We start from the raw sequence: 15,114 nt of genomic DNA on the forward strand, positions 1-15,114 counted from the left end.
GAATTTCTTTTAATTTTGACTTCCCCTCCCAGCAATAAATCCAAGATTCTGGAGAAGAGGCTGAGGTATCTGATTGACCACTTCACCTACAACCTGTATTGCAACGTGTGCCGCTCGCTGTTTGAGAAAGACAAGCTCCTCTTCTCCTTCCTGCTCTGTTCAAACCTGCTGCTGTAAGTCACTTCTTAAAGGTCTGCCACCCTCCTCACCATTGTTTTGCAGGATTTTGGTGACTGTTGTGGTGGTGGTCTAGTGCTTATGGATCTGGCCTTCCAGGTGGAACCCCCTGGAGGATTGTCAGGGCTGTACAGTGCTGCAGCACGTTCTACAAAAAGATCAGTCTGTGCTGTGGATGATTTAGCAGCTTAGCACCAGTGGCACCAACATGTTGTCTTGTGTGTAGCAGCCTACAGATACTGTTTGTACTTGTGTGTAGCTCACATGCTGTTTGTAGCCTCATACAGATGCTAGAGATTGTGTTGAGTGTGCTACAAAACTATTAACCACTGTAGCACCAGTGCTATGGACAAAAAAAGCTAGTGTAGTTACAGCCCTTCAAGTTGTGAGTGCTGGAGGACTGTCCCTGTAAGATTAACTTTATTATGCCCCAAGGGAAATCTGTCGTGGACAAACAGGCTGCTACATCACATATAACATAACACCAGAAAGTGCTGACAGTGCAATCATAAAGTGCCTACATACATACATACAGTACATACCTACATACATACATGCATACATTGCATTACAGAACAGGAAACCTCCGCTGACGGCCTGAGTTCAAGAGGTTAACAGAGAGTGGAATAAATGAGAATTTGTACCGGTTCAAATACCTTTTCTTATTTTTAACTGGAATGTTGTAACGTCTGCCAGAGGGAAGTAGTTTAATCTGCAATGATTTCTTTTAGCTTTTCTTAGTACAGTTTCCTCAAATATTGTTTGAATAGTGGGTTGGTCCTTCACTCCCATCACTTTAAATGCAGTGTGAACTAGTCTGTTTATTTGGGACTTCAACTTTACAGTTAAGTTGCCAAACCAGGCAGGGATTGCATAACGAAATACACTTTCAATCACAGCACGATAGAAAACCAACATCACCTTCTGTTGTACACCAAACACCCTTAGTCTATGTAGAAAGTGAAGTCTCTGCTGGATCCTAGTAGACACACTATTAACATGGACATTCCAGGACAGGTTTTTATCAATATGCACACCCAGGTATTTGTATGAATCCACCTGAGCAATATTGACACTCTGAATCAGTAACAGAGTGTGGTCACCCACATGACCTGGGTCAAAAACCATTTCTTCTGGGGTTTTTTGTATTGATAGTGAGGTGGTGGTCACCACTGTACAAAATTATCCGCCTCCTGCTTGTACACAGAGGTGGTTGTCTCTCTAGTTGTCTCTCTGTAGTTAGTTCTCTCTAACTCACTATCGATAAAAGCAACAACAAATAATAACTAAATCTTTCATGACTTTATGTTCTGGCAGCCATCTCAAAAGGAGCTGCACTGAAAAGAAAAGTGTTCTCGGGGTTGTTCCTGGGCACTGTGATCAGCAATCTTCAAAATAACAGGGAATTTCCTTAGAAAATTTGTAATGTAGGGAACCCTGCCAGCAGCAAGAGGCAACAAGATATTTGGACAATGTGTACAGCATCCTCAACTTGGAGAATATTTGCCTACGCACCACTCTGGCATAATGTCTCAGTGCACGCTATCCATGGCATGCTTCAGGGCCTAGATATTCAACAACATCTTATCTCACACAGGCGCGGATGACTCATTCCAAATCCTGGAGTTTCTGTCAAGTCAAGTCTTCTCCACACATACCCCAGATTAGTCTCTGTTAAATCTATTTTATATTAATGATATTTGCTGATTGATGTATTAAGCCCCTTTCACATTCCCAGCCATTCACTTGTTGTCTCCCATCACTTGTTGTCTCAAAAGTTGCACGTTTCTAGTGGTTATTTCGCCCGTAATCACTGAATTACACAAACATCCTTTTCCATCTAGTTGCTTACAGTCTGAGTGGGTCTTTTTATTTGTTTATTTTTAGTGTTCATGCATTTAAAAGTGAAATCTATTTTACATAAATGTTCTTTGTGTTTTGTGTGGTGAAGAGCGAAGAAGGAGATTGAGTACTCGGAGTTCATGTTCCTGCTCACGGGAGGAGTGGGTCTTCAGAACGAGCTGCCCAACCCAGACCCCAGCTGGCTGCAGGACAAGAGTTGGGATGAGATCTGCAGAGCCAGCGAGCTCCCCTCCCTCCATGGCCTCAAGTAAGAGAGAGAGAGTGTGTGTGTGTGTGTGTGTGTGTGTGTGTGTGTGTGTGTGTGTGTGTGTGTGTGTGTGTGTGTGTGTGTGTGTGTGTGTGTGTGTGTGTGTGTGTGTGTGTGTGTGTGTGTGTGTGTGTGTGTGTGTGTTTGTGCTTGTGTTTGTGTATGCTCTCTCCCCTCTGTCCATGATTTTATATGTGTTCATGTTAGAATTTTTACATATCTTCTCTTTTTGATTGTAGAGAGAGTTTTACCAAAAACCCAGAAGGCTTCCTACCAATTTATGACAGCAAGGAGCCATACAATGTCCCAATGCCCAGTCCCTGGGTAGTAAAACTCAATGACCTCCAGAAAATGATTATACTGCGCTGCCTGAGGCCCGACAAAGTAAGAAACCAATTGAAATGTGTCATTTTAAAATATGCTGTACTTAATGGCTGAAGATGAATTCACACACCTTCTGTCTGACTTGTCTGTGCATGAAAAAAAAAAAAAGATTGAACCAGCCCTGGCAAACTATGTGACTGACAAACTGGGTAAGAAGTTTGTTGAGCCGCCGCCGTTTGACCTGAGCAAGAGCTACGTGGACTCCAACTGCACCATCCCCCTGGTCTTTGTGCTGTCTCCTGGAGCTGACCCCATGGCCAGTGAGTGAGCAGCAATATAGCTTAGTGCGCAACAGATACAGTGTACCTTTATCTCTAGACATTTTTGCCATTGTTAATATACTTTTATTTTAATTTTAGTAACACATGATAGTAATAATAGTGATAGTAATAGTTCTTTATTTATCAATTCCATTATTTCACCCAAATAAAGTCCTCACAGGTCAAAGTAAATAATTGTGATGATTAAACAAAATACTTGAATGCTAATTGAAAGCTTGAGTTCAGTCCTCTTCAACTCTCTCTTCCACTCCACCACCCCCCACCCCCCTCTGCCTCCCAGGCTTGCTCAAGTTTACCAATGACAAGAACATGAGCGGCTCCAATTTCAAGTCCATTTCCCTGGGCCAGGGCCAAGGGCCCATTGCAGTGCGGATGATCAAGTCGGCCATGAAAGAGGGCACCTGGGTGTGCCTTCAGAACTGTCACCTGGCTGTGTCCTGGATGTCCACGCTGGAGAAGATCTGCGAGGACCTGAGCCCAGAGATCTGCCACCCCGACTTCCGCCTGTGGCTCACTAGCTACCCCTCGCCCATGGTGGGTGTCTGTCAGCACCAGATGACGCTGCACCTCACACATACAAATGTCTTTCCTCACATATTTAAAAGTTAATGTTAAAGACTTATTACATTCGTGTGCAAATTATGTAATAACAAAAAAATTCACACTGACACACACATGAAGGAAGCATCTGAGGTGCACTCACATACACACACACACACACACACACACACACACACACACACACACACACACACAGAGGCCTTGAGTGTGTGTCCTGTGCCGTAGTTCCCCGTGACCATCCTGCAGAATGGGGTGAAGATGACCAACGAGCCTCCCACCGGCCTGCGGCTCAACCTGCTTCAGTCCTACCTGTCTGATCCCATCTCCGACCCAGAGTTCTTCGTTGGCTGCCCTGGCAAAGAGCTGGTGAGTATTGCCTTTTTGTTTCAGAATTCCCAGGAATCTGGACCATTGTTGTAGAATTCTACTGGGTCTAGGGTTAACAACATGTGCCATATGTGTGCCACATGTCTCGATCCGATGTAATTTTGAGGAAATTATCAGTGCATGAAAATAGTGCAGTGAAAAATAGCGTATGAAAAAAGTGGTAAGCGGAATAACAATAATAAGAAGATGAAGTCTAGGAAGAACAGTACAGTGCATTTTCATGCTCTTTTAATAACTCCTTAGACATGTGGGGTATGTTGTTTTCATTGTTTTGTTATGCAGCTTAGAAAAAAATACAGTGAGCATGTAGCCTATCAAAAGTTATCCTATATCAGCCAATTCTGAAAAAGATTTATGAAAGGTTGTGTGATTCGTTGTATTTAATGGTGAATGTCTGTTATTCCAGGCATGGGAGAAGCTCCTGTATGGTGTTTGTTTCTTCCATGCTCTTGTCCAGGAGAGGAAGAAGTTTGGACCTTTGGGATGGAACATCCCATATGGGTTCAATGAGTCAGATTTGCGCATCAGCATAAGACAACTACAGGTACAATCTTGTTGCATGCCGAGTTATACTATGAAAATAAAAGTTTTCTATTCAGTATCTCTTTCACTATGTGTACAATGTACAGTACACTATATTGCCAAAAGTCATGGGTCACCTGGCTTGACTTGCATGTTCAACTTAAAGGACATCCCGTTCTTAATCCCTGGTTCAATATGAGGTCGGTCCGCCCTTTGCTGCTATGACAGCCTCGACTCTTCAGAGAAGGCCTTCCATAAGGTTTAGGAGTGTGTTTGTGGACATTCACCAGAAGCGAGTTTGTTTTTTTTAAAGTATATTTTTTGGGCTTTTTTGCCTTTTATATGTATAGGACAGTGAAGGGTGAGACAGAAAGTAAGTGGGAGAGAGAGATGGGGTGGGATCGGGAAATGACCCGCAGGCCGGATTTGAACCTGGGTCCCCGTGGGCACTCAGACCCGCATGTTGGAACAGGAAGGGGCCATGCCCGAGCTGGGCTTGGCCCCTTAGTTCCAATGAAAAGAACTCTAAATGCTTCAGCATTAACCACGAGATTTTGGACAATTCCATGCTCCCAACTTTGTGGGAACAGTTGGGGTGGCCCCTTCCTCATCTAACATCAGTGTGTGACCTCACAAATGTGCTTCTGGAAGAATGGTAAAAAATTCCCATAAGCACACTCCTTGTGGAAAGCCTTCTTAGAAGAGTTGAAGCTGTTATAGCTGCAAAGGGTGGAGTAACGTCATATTAAACCCTATCAATTAAGAATATGATGTCACTTATAAGTCCATACAGTATGAGTCAAGTGACTCAATACTTTTGGCAATATAGTGTACTTACTGAATATCCAAATACTGTATCACTCATATGGTATGGATTGTTGGCATGTAGTGATGTTGTGTATATTGACATCATTGTTTATGTATTTTAAACATACTCATTGGTGTGTTGCTGCAGCTCTTCATAAATGAGTACGAGCAGGTTCCCTTTGAGGCGATCACGTACCTGACTGGGGAATGTAACTATGGTGGCAGAGTTACGGACGACTGGGACAGACGCCTGCTCATGACCACCCTGGCCGACTTCTACAATAAAGACGTCATTGACCATCCGCGCCACAACTTCTCCCCCAGTGGCAAATACTACGCCCCACCAAAGTCCATCTATGAGGACTACGTAGAGTTCATCCGGGTGAGCTTTCACCACACGGTGGAGAGGTTTATTTTCCTACTGTAGGTTACTGTTTGTTGTGTTGTCTTTTACAAGCAGATCACAATTCATTTGATTTAGCCTATTGATAGAAAAAGCAATGGACACACAATGGGCTAGGATTAGGGTCAGTGGTTAGGGTTAGGGTCAGGATTCATGTGTCATGTCACTCTTATGTAGATATCTTCAAGTAAAGTGTTACCCATTCATCTCTCTAACCACAGAGTGTATACGTACATGTAGGACCACTGAATCAGCCTCTACCACTGTGAAATGGAACTAAATGAACAACTTTTTGCATCCTAGAACCTGCCGTTCACACAGCAGCCGGAGGTGTTTGGGATGCACGAAAACGTGGACATATCCAAAGACCTGCAGCAGACCAAGCTTCTGTTCGACTCGCTGCTCCTGACTCAGGGCGGGGGCGCCAAAGGAGGGGGCAGCTCGGGTGGAGACAACACCCTCCTGGAGATCGCCAAAGACATCCTGTCCAAAGTAAACCCCGCCTGCCCGCCACTAGACTCACACGCTTTGATTTGGTTTTTCCACACATGCCATTCGAGTTTGCTCACTTACTCACTCACTCACTCACTCATTCACTACCCCCTGTTTCCTTTGCGTAGCTTCCCGCTAACTTTGACATCGAGGCTGCCCTCACCAAATTCCCTGTCCGTTACGAGGAGAGCATGAACACGGTGCTTGTGCAGGAGATGGAACGCTACAACACGTATGTGTGTGTGTGGGGGTGGGGTTGTGTAAACAGACAAAGTTCTTTGGTCACAAATTAATAAGAAATTAATATGAAACTTGCAGTCTGTGTGTGTGTGTGTGTATGTCGGGGAGGGGGAGTCTTTTTTATATAAACAGGCAAAGTTCTTTGGTCATCAATTAATATGAAACCACTTTACTCTATGCACATCTAAGAAGCACACAAGGGAATAAACATGTCAAAAACTGTAAGCCATAATCAATAAACAAAGCCCCTCTTCCTCGTCTCCAGGTTGTTGGGCACCATCCGGCTGAGCCTCCAGAACCTTCTCAAGGCCATCAAAGGCCTGGTGGTCATGGATGCTGATCTGGAGGCCATAGCCAGCAGCTTGATGGTTGGGAAAGTCCCAGACAAGTGGGCCAAGCGCTCCTACCCCAGTCTCAAGCCTCTGGGCAGTTACATCACCGACTTCCTCGCCAGGCTCAAGTTTTTGCGGGTTAGAGTCATCATTTCAACATGTTACATACTCTTTTGTCTTGTTTGGGTTTGAAAGCCCTTGGGAAGGGATGGTTTTCTTTAAGGCTGTTCAGTCTGCTGTTTTAGTTATGACATATTAGTATGAAGATGATTTGTCAACATTTTAAAAATACATCTTTATTTGTATGGTTTGCATTGTATCCATCATGACCAGTAAGAATTTAAGTAGTCTACCATGTTGTTTGTTTTATTGTTGATGTATCTGTAGCTGCCTGTAACAGGTCCTGCTATGGATGCCATACATTGTTGCCATAAATTGCTCCTGTCCTGATAGTTGCATTTCCTCCTGTTTGCTGTCCTCGCAGGATTGGTATAACACATGGAAGCCCCATGTGTTCTGGCTGTCTGGTTTCTTCTTCACACAGGCCTTTCTGACAGGAGCTATGCAGAATTATGCAAGGAAGTACTCCATACCTATTGACCTGCTTTGTTTTGACTACCAGGTACCAGGCCTCCTGTGCTCTTAATATACCCCTTAAAGAGATCATTAGAAACACAGTCATGTGGTGATGGCATAATTAAAGTAATAATAAGTTATGAATGGGAGCTTAAACTTGGAAGCTTACATTCAAGTGTGTTAAAGTGTGCATTGTGTTGTTGTAGGTGTTGTCCATAGAAACGTCAGACTCCTGCCCTGAGGATGGGGTCTATATTCATGGGCTCTTCCTAGATGGAGCTCGCTGGGATAAGAGAAGGTGAAATTGCTGTACTGCTTTTTTCAGTTTTGAAGGAATAGCAATCCAGTCAGTATGCAAAATACTGTTAAACCAGGCAAGATGACCAGGATTTGAGGACCTGTTGTTTAACCAAATACATGCCACAAAATTCTTTAATTAGAGCATTTAGTTTTTATGTGAACCAATTACCATTTGAAAATATGTTCTGTTGGTGAAATATTGTATACCAAAGTGAAACATGAGATCCAGTCACAAAGAAGTACAATCAAGATACAGGGTTTAATTAGCGCTGTATACAGGAGAGAGGCACACACGAAGCACAGTGTATTCCAGAATATATCTCTGATTTGATAGAGAATTATACAAGGTATACATGCACAACAGCAAAGGATAGATAATCATACAATAAAAGTGGAAAACTCATTCTACTCTAACCAATGATTATTGACGACGTGACACAATAACCCTGGCACCTATATTATCCATTTTTTAGAAATAGTACAGATAAAATACAGGGCCATTAGAATCACTCTTCTAGTGACCTACTACCTGTAGTAAGAAAGACAAAGCTTTAAATCACACATTGGAATATGGGCCTAATGTAGAACATTAAGGCGGGGATCACACTGGCCATATATGTAATAATGTAATAATAAATCCAAAACATTCCTAATTCGTTCCTAAATTAAATCTTTGTTGTTACATTCTTAGACGAATCTGATTGGACAAAATACATAAACATTCTAAAACTGACATTGATGAACCGAGCATTGCGCTTCAAAGTTGAGCCAAGTTCAACTCCCCTCCTCGTTACGCCAGCGTTATCACCGGTCCGCTGCCGAGCTGTAGAGAACAATAGGAAACCTGCCTCTTGCCGCTGGCTAATGTGATCCCCGCCTAACCACATATTAGAATATTGGACTTAATGATCAATTCCACTTTCTCTCAGTTCCTTGTTGACTCATCGTTATGATTATCACATGTATTTCATTCCTGTATGTCCTGTATGTGTCTAGTGGAGTCCTGGCTGAACAGTGCCCCAAAGTGCTGTTTGATTCAGTGCCTATCATCTGGATCAAGCCCAGTAAGGACAAATTATTGTTTACACCAATTTATATTGTCTTGCATTGGAAAATGACATTCGACACAAACAAATATATAGTTTTCCTACTACATTTAATGTTTATGAAATATGAAAACAGCCATGTTTGATTAGTTGTATGCAACAGCCTACTTTTTTCTGTGTTGTGCAGCGGATCAAAAGCCTCCTGAGCACTCCCAGGTGCTGTTCGTGTGTCCCCTGTACAAGACAAGTGAGCGCAAGGGGACCCTGTCCACCACGGGCCACTCCACCAACTTCGTCATCTCCATCGTGCTGCCCACCAGCAAACGGCCCCAGCACTGGATTAAGAGAGGGGTAGCCTTGCTGTGTCAACTGGACAATTAACCCACCTGCAGAGTCACTTTACAGATTAAACAGGCACTTTACGATCAAAGGATCTTCCTTTAAGATTGTTTTTCTCACTTTTTCTAATGTAGCGTCTATTAAAAGATTATGAAATGATCCATGACAGTGTGTTGGAATGATTAAACCATTATTTTTGGATGCATACCAGAAAATAGATAACTGGTTTCTGCGTCTGTTTTTATTTTTTTGCCATTTGGGTAGCTGGGTAGAGTTGCGGTCAAACGTCATTCAGTGGGTCATAGCCAGGTGGTGGTTGGAGGGTAGGTCCCGTGGTGACATATTTATAGGCAGGCCAAGATATAAATAGCTGTATTTTGAGACACCAACAAGCCAGGAACCTACAAAGGCCTGGAGCTCGCTGTGGATTCTGTGGACTAAAGGTAGAGTGACTGTTAAACACAGGTAAAGTCCAAAGGCTATGTTGGAAATGGAGGGAAATATTGTGCCATGTTTCTGTAATGATTACACAACTGCATGCTGCATGTTTACAGTAAGGACACCAAAAGTGTAAACGGTATAGCCATAAAATGTGTTTCTCCGTGGCAAGCGTGCAGACCATGCCAAGACTCAGTAATGTTTAAGTGAGTGATCTGTTAGTACCAAGAGCTTGATACCTGGATCTCATGAATTGTAAAGCCAGTATAATTCTGTTTTGGATAAATAACCATGGGAAGGTTCATTGCTATCTTTGATTTGTTTTTTTCCCCCCATGGTATTTTTTAGATAAATGAATATACTTGATATATTTCACTTCACGTTGTGCTCATGGATCGCAACAAGTCGTAACATTCCTGTAATTCAAACCAACAGTGGAGAGAAGTAGAGCAGCTATTTTCAGCTGACACATCATCTTAACATCATTTCAACATCCAACATTTTCAGTCGTTGCAGCTCCACACAAGCCGTTTACAGCTTGAGTGCATACTGTATGCCTTTTTTGACACCACACTGTTTCAGTTCTCATACATTTACACAACCTTTTTGGAAGGTGAAATGCATGCATGGCTGTTGACCTCTCCTGCCAGTGTAAATGAAATGGTACAACTTGAGGATCCAGGCTCCTGTTTCACAAGTTTAATAAAGAGCATTCTCTATCATCATTTGCACGCTAAACAGAGAAGCATGGCAGCAGACTTGTCAGGATCTGAAGAGGACTGGGATGGGGATGAGGATGAGGACACTCAGTACATGATTGAACAGAGTCTCTTGCAGTACAAGCGGTGTGGTTCAAAGTCCAAGTACGTCTCCTCAATCAGCATTGTCCTGCATCCCACATGATAAACTAGTTGCATGTTGGGCAAAAAAAAAAACAGACAGAAATTCTATTGATGTCATTGTAATTCTTCAGTGAGCCTGAGGATACCACTGACGTTGACGAAATCATAACAGTCATAAGAACAGGTGAGGCTTATCTTATGCCTGTTTATCCTCTTTATTTCTAGATACATGTATGTCCTTTTAACAATACACAAAACATAGTGCAATTCAGTTCAATAAACGTGATTAACTCCCCTCCCAAATCTGATCTGAGCTCTTTCCATTCCCTGCTCCGTCTGATTGGAGTTAGGTGATGAGGAGGCCCTCAGAAGACTTGTCCAGTGCCGGGAAGCTTTGTCCAAGCCGGACAGTAGGGGCTGGCTTCCAATCCACGAGGCAGCAGCCCAGGAGGAGAAGAGAATCTTGGAGATCACTTATGCAGGTGCTCACATTATGTGCTTTGTCTTCTCACCTGACTATGAGGTACTAGAAATCACCTTAGTCCATTCAAAACTTGATTTATTGATGTATCTATATCCAATGTTGATTGTATGGCCAATATTTCAGATTAGATTAGATTAGATTAGAAGTAGGTTAGAAGTAGAAGTAGAAGTAGTAGATTGGAAGTATACAAAGACAATGAAATGCAGTTTGATATGGCTGGTAATTATTTTTATTTCAAATGTGATATGCACAACAGGCGAAGGAACTGACTAATTTCACTGCATTCTTTACGTTAGTAATGATATGCATGTGACAAATAAAACTCCTTGTATCCTTGTTAGTGAAGTATAAATATCCAAACAATTCGGTATGTAGACCCTTGAACATCTGAGTTGTCAACATTCAATATCAGAGACTTTTTACAGTGTATCCTTTTATATCCTATTACAAAATAATATTCAGTGTTTGATCCCTAAAATGATCATGACCCACACAGCCTCCTTCCAAGGAGCTGGAGAGAGCCGGACACCAACTGGAGAGACGCCGCTGTTCCTTGCCGTGGTGTACGGGCACAAGAGGAACGCTGTATTCCTGCTACAGAATGGCAGCAATCCTGACAGCCAGAATGAAGATGGAGACTCTCCCTTGGTTGCAGGTGTGTGAGACATTAGTGACATACTGTGGAGAGATATTCAGGATTACATTGGGAGAAGGGTGAAGTAGAGGTTTAAGAGGCAAAGCAGGCAAACTAGCAAACATTTGAAGCTGAAGCAGAGGCTATTTGGCTCTGAAAATTAAAATAACTAGTCTATCTGCATAGAAAAATCATTGTAAACAAAGAGTTGTGGTTCCTGCCCACTAAGAAAAAGTCAGCAGGAAACTACAGAAATGTCCAAGACTTCATTAGGTTTAACCAGGAGACCTGCCTCTCCATGCCACTCACAAAGGGAAGAGTTTCTCAACCTCATTTGGTTGTTGAGTTGACTTGTAGCCAGTGATCACAGACAGCTGTGTTGGATGAAGGTGGAACTATGTGCTAATGTATGGGTGGGGCAAGTGAGCTGTTAATTGACTCTTTCAGGCCAACTCCTAAAGTTCACACGCAGCGCAGGCTACAAGGTGGTGGAGCCGCTCAGGAGCATGATGCAGTGAAATAGAGCTCAAATGACTGACACATTCTAAACACACTCTGTACTGCAAGTAATGTGTCATTATTTCAAGAGATTTGATTTCCTTTTATTTGTTCATTTTCATTGTTATGTATTCATGATTCATTTAATGACATCTTCCTTCCCCTCTCTCACACACACATCGTCTTGTCCCCTCACTTTCCTAACACCATTTCCACTATTTCCATTCTTTTTCTGTCTTTTCATTTCAGCTATAAAGAATGACCAGTATGACATGGTAGCTCTCCTCCTTCACTACGATGCCAAAGTGGACCAAAGAGGGGCCCTACAGAGAACTGCTCTCCACGAGGCCTCCCTGCTGGGCTTGCCCAACTACACTTACCTTCTCCTGCAGTCGGGAGCAGACCCCAACGCCTGTGATGACAGTGAACGCACCCCCTTGGGATTGGCTGCTCAAGCAGGCCACCTGAATATTGTTGAAATTCTACTCCAGGGAGGTATGATATGCTGTCTGTATATCGTTTCACCAAATCCATCAAGATATTGGACCTGTATCATGTTATGCTATTCATTATTAACCAGTATTGCTACAGTAAGCTTCCAGACCGACCTGAGGGTTCCATTTTGACTATTCTGTTCACCCTTCTCTCTCTAACTCTTATCTGCATCTTACTCTCTTTTTCAACTGCAAGTTGCCAAACCTGAGGGTAACATTTTGACTGTTCATCCGCTCACTCTTATCGCTCTGTATCTCACACGCTCTTGGGTCTCCCTCCCTCTACTGCTCCATATGTCGTCCTCTCCTTTAGGGGCTAAGGTTTCATCCCGGTCAGCCAACTCTGGCTCCATATTATTTGAGGCAGCTGCCTCCGGTAATCCAGACGTTATAGCTGTACTGCTGGATTATGGCGCTGACCCCAATGTACCCATACATACAGGCCACCTACCCATCCACAGGGTGTCTTACAGAGGACATATTCTGTAAGTGCCTTGGGATTCACTGGGGAAAAACTGAAATGCATGGCTTAATGTAGTCATTTACTTACTTACTATGATCGAAAATGGAATGCTTACAATGAAGCTGTGATGTCTAATGCATTGTAAAAATCTGTTGGGGGACAAACCTGTTTTGATACTTGTGTCATGGATGAGATGGCTTCTGTACAATGAGCCCTATGGCACAAACCGATATAAGTGTGTATGACGCAAACTCATAACTCTGTTCAGTTAGACTAGCATCATTCACAAATCAGGGGGAGTTGTAAGGTGCTGGTAACGATCATCACTCCTTGCTGTCCCTCCCCGGTTCACAGAGTGCTGGAGCAGTTGATCCCAGTGACCAAACTGGAGGCCGTGACCAAGAGTGGCATGAGCCCTCTGCACTCTGCGGCGGCTGGCGGGCAAACCCAGTGCCTGGAGCTGCTCATCAGCGCGGGCTACGATGCCAACTTCATGCTGCACCCCAGGGTGCGACGCAACTACGAGGACGAGCGGCGGTCGGCGCTGTACTTCGCCGTGTTCAACAACGACATCCGATCGACGCGGCTGCTGCTGGACGCGGGCGCCATGCCCAACCAGGACCCCATCAACTGCCTCCAGGTGGCGCTGCGCCAGGGCAACTACGAGCTCATCAACATGCTGCTGCGCTACGGCGCCAACGTCAACTACTACTCGCGCATCAACACCACGCACTTCCCCTCGGCCCTGCAGTACGCGCTCAAGGACGAGGTGATGCTGCGCATGCTGCTCAACTACGGGTATGACGTGCAGCGCTGCTTCGACTGTCCCTACGGCGACGGGCCGCACGTGCCTGCGGACTACGAGGGCTGGAGTGCCTCAGTTATAAAAGACATGGTGGTGAGACAAGCAACGGACCAGAGTGGTGTGGCTAACGTCTTTGTATATATATTTTATTTTATTTTTATGTCTTGTGTGTGTCTGTGTGTGTGTGTGTGTGTGTGTGTGTGTGTGTGTGGGGGGGGGTGTTTCATTACTGTTTTAACTGGTGACCCAGGGCTACAGTAGTACTGATTATGTTGCAGTGACTATTCCAGCCCCAATTGTTTTAATTGTTGGGATGGTCAAATCATAGAGAACAAAAAGATTGAGGGAAAGAATACAAATATATATTGATGCCCCCCTATGACTTGACTGCTCTTTCCCAGTCACTCATTCATCTCTCTCTCTCTCTCTCTCTCTCTCTCTCTCTCTCTCTCTCTCTCTGCAGTTTTGTGAAGTGATAACTGTGTACTGGCTGAAGCACTTATCAGGGCAAGTGGTCCGCATCATGCTGGATTATGTTGACCATGTCACCCTCTGCTCCAAACTGAAAACCGTTCTAATGGAACAAAAACAGTGGGACGATATTTGCCAAATCCAAGGTGAGTGTCCTCATCCTTCAGGCATGATTACTTTAAGCATTCCCTTTGAATAATGGTTGCGGATGCCTTTGTAGACAGGAATTTTGCAATTTTCTAAAGTGTTACTTATCGAAAGATTGTGAGATGTGAAAAATGGCCTGTCCAAAGGACTATGTAAGCTATGTACTTAACGCAATAATGACCTGCAACTGCATTTCCATGTCCACAGCAAATGTACGCAGCCTGAAGCACTTGTGTCGTCTGAGCATCCGAGAGCGGTTACGGAGTCTACGTCTGAAGTCACCGGTGTTTTTAAGCTACCTGCCTTTACCAAGCAGGCTGAAGGACTACCTCCGCTTTAAAGAGTATGATGTATATGGCAAAGGCACTAGTATATCAGATGAGAGGTGATTGGTCATAAACCTATTCATTTGCTGATTCAAAATGACCTGCTAGTTTATTCATTGATACTTTGTGAAAGTCTGATACTCAATCATTGTTTGCTTCATGTAATATTATTATCATTGTTGTTGTTTTTGTGGCAAGCAATTAATTTTCTTACTCATGAAAAAGGGAGGCGGAGGATATGGGGGTCAAAAGTTCACAAATATAGGTTTAATACAGCCATCATCAAAATGAGACCTTTCAGTGACTTACACATTCAGGTGGCAATAAAACAGAATTAATCTAGAAGATATGTATAACAGATTCATTATTTTGTAATATATTTCCTGTTTTTGGGATGGAAATACTATAATGGAACTGCGTACATTACATTTAAAGCTCACGCCAATACGTTTGGTCAAATTATTGGGTAGGGTTACATCAAATAGCCTATATTATGCAAATATAAACCAAATAATATTAAAACGAATTATACATTGACATAATAAATTAGAAGTT

The 15,114-nt window shown here is 43.3% G+C and overlaps 2 protein-coding genes across 3 annotated transcripts in view; both read left to right on the forward strand.

Annotated features, from left to right (window-relative positions):
- dnah12 (dynein, axonemal, heavy chain 12) overlaps nucleotides 1-9,116 on the forward strand; it is a 36,657-nt gene extending 27,541 nt beyond the window's left edge. The window contains exons 59-73 of the mRNA XM_062540197.1: nucleotides 33-173; nucleotides 2,129-2,287; nucleotides 2,527-2,671; nucleotides 2,781-2,931; nucleotides 3,233-3,486; nucleotides 3,739-3,879; nucleotides 4,307-4,444; nucleotides 5,378-5,611; nucleotides 5,936-6,124; nucleotides 6,253-6,356; nucleotides 6,630-6,834; nucleotides 7,181-7,318; nucleotides 7,479-7,570; nucleotides 8,569-8,636; nucleotides 8,806-9,116. Coding sequence (XP_062396181.1) covers nucleotides 33-173; nucleotides 2,129-2,287; nucleotides 2,527-2,671; nucleotides 2,781-2,931; nucleotides 3,233-3,486; nucleotides 3,739-3,879; nucleotides 4,307-4,444; nucleotides 5,378-5,611; nucleotides 5,936-6,124; nucleotides 6,253-6,356; nucleotides 6,630-6,834; nucleotides 7,181-7,318; nucleotides 7,479-7,570; nucleotides 8,569-8,636; nucleotides 8,806-8,999 — 2,353 coding nt within the window. The 3' untranslated portion in view covers nucleotides 9,000-9,116. The remainder of the gene's footprint in view (nucleotides 1-32; nucleotides 174-2,128; nucleotides 2,288-2,526; nucleotides 2,672-2,780; nucleotides 2,932-3,232; nucleotides 3,487-3,738; nucleotides 3,880-4,306; nucleotides 4,445-5,377; nucleotides 5,612-5,935; nucleotides 6,125-6,252; nucleotides 6,357-6,629; nucleotides 6,835-7,180; nucleotides 7,319-7,478; nucleotides 7,571-8,568; nucleotides 8,637-8,805) is intronic.
- Nucleotides 9,117-9,346: 230 nt separating this feature from the next.
- asb14b (ankyrin repeat and SOCS box containing 14b) lies at nucleotides 9,347-14,913 on the forward strand. Of its 2 annotated transcripts, none has more exons than XM_062540670.1 (10): nucleotides 9,347-9,400; nucleotides 10,137-10,258; nucleotides 10,369-10,421; nucleotides 10,588-10,719; nucleotides 11,218-11,376; nucleotides 12,103-12,348; nucleotides 12,661-12,832; nucleotides 13,165-13,708; nucleotides 14,079-14,232; nucleotides 14,441-14,913. In XM_062540670.1, the coding sequence occupies exons 2-10, from the start codon at nucleotides 10,143-10,145 to the stop codon at nucleotides 14,620-14,622; spliced, it is 1,758 nt and encodes a 585-aa protein (XP_062396654.1). In that variant the 5' UTR covers nucleotides 9,347-9,400; nucleotides 10,137-10,142; the 3' UTR covers nucleotides 14,623-14,913. The 2 variants fall into 2 exon arrangements, with proteins under 2 accessions (XP_062396654.1, XP_062396655.1); XM_062540671.1 differs by having other exon boundaries at nucleotides 9,374-9,422; nucleotides 10,139-10,258.
- The last annotated feature ends 201 nt before the right edge of the window (nucleotides 14,914-15,114 follow it).

Source organism: Sardina pilchardus, chromosome 7, assembly GCF_963854185.1.
Source record: "Sardina pilchardus chromosome 7, fSarPil1.1, whole genome shotgun sequence".
Taxonomy (NCBI): Eukaryota; Metazoa; Chordata; class Actinopteri; order Clupeiformes; family Clupeidae; genus Sardina; species Sardina pilchardus.

Bases quoted from the DNA above. Each gene is read 5' to 3' on its own strand.
- asb14b (XM_062540670.1), top strand. From the start codon at position 10,143: ATGGCAGCAGACTTGTCAGGATCTGAAGAGGACTGGGATGGGGATGAG. The intron at 10,720-11,217 runs GTGCTCACATTA...TGACCCACACAG, and splicing joins CTTGGAGATCACTTATGCAG to CCTCCTTCCAAGGAGCTGGA. The intron at 12,833-13,164 runs GTAAGTGCCTTG...CCCGGTTCACAG, and splicing joins TCTTACAGAGGACATATTCT to AGTGCTGGAGCAGTTGATCC.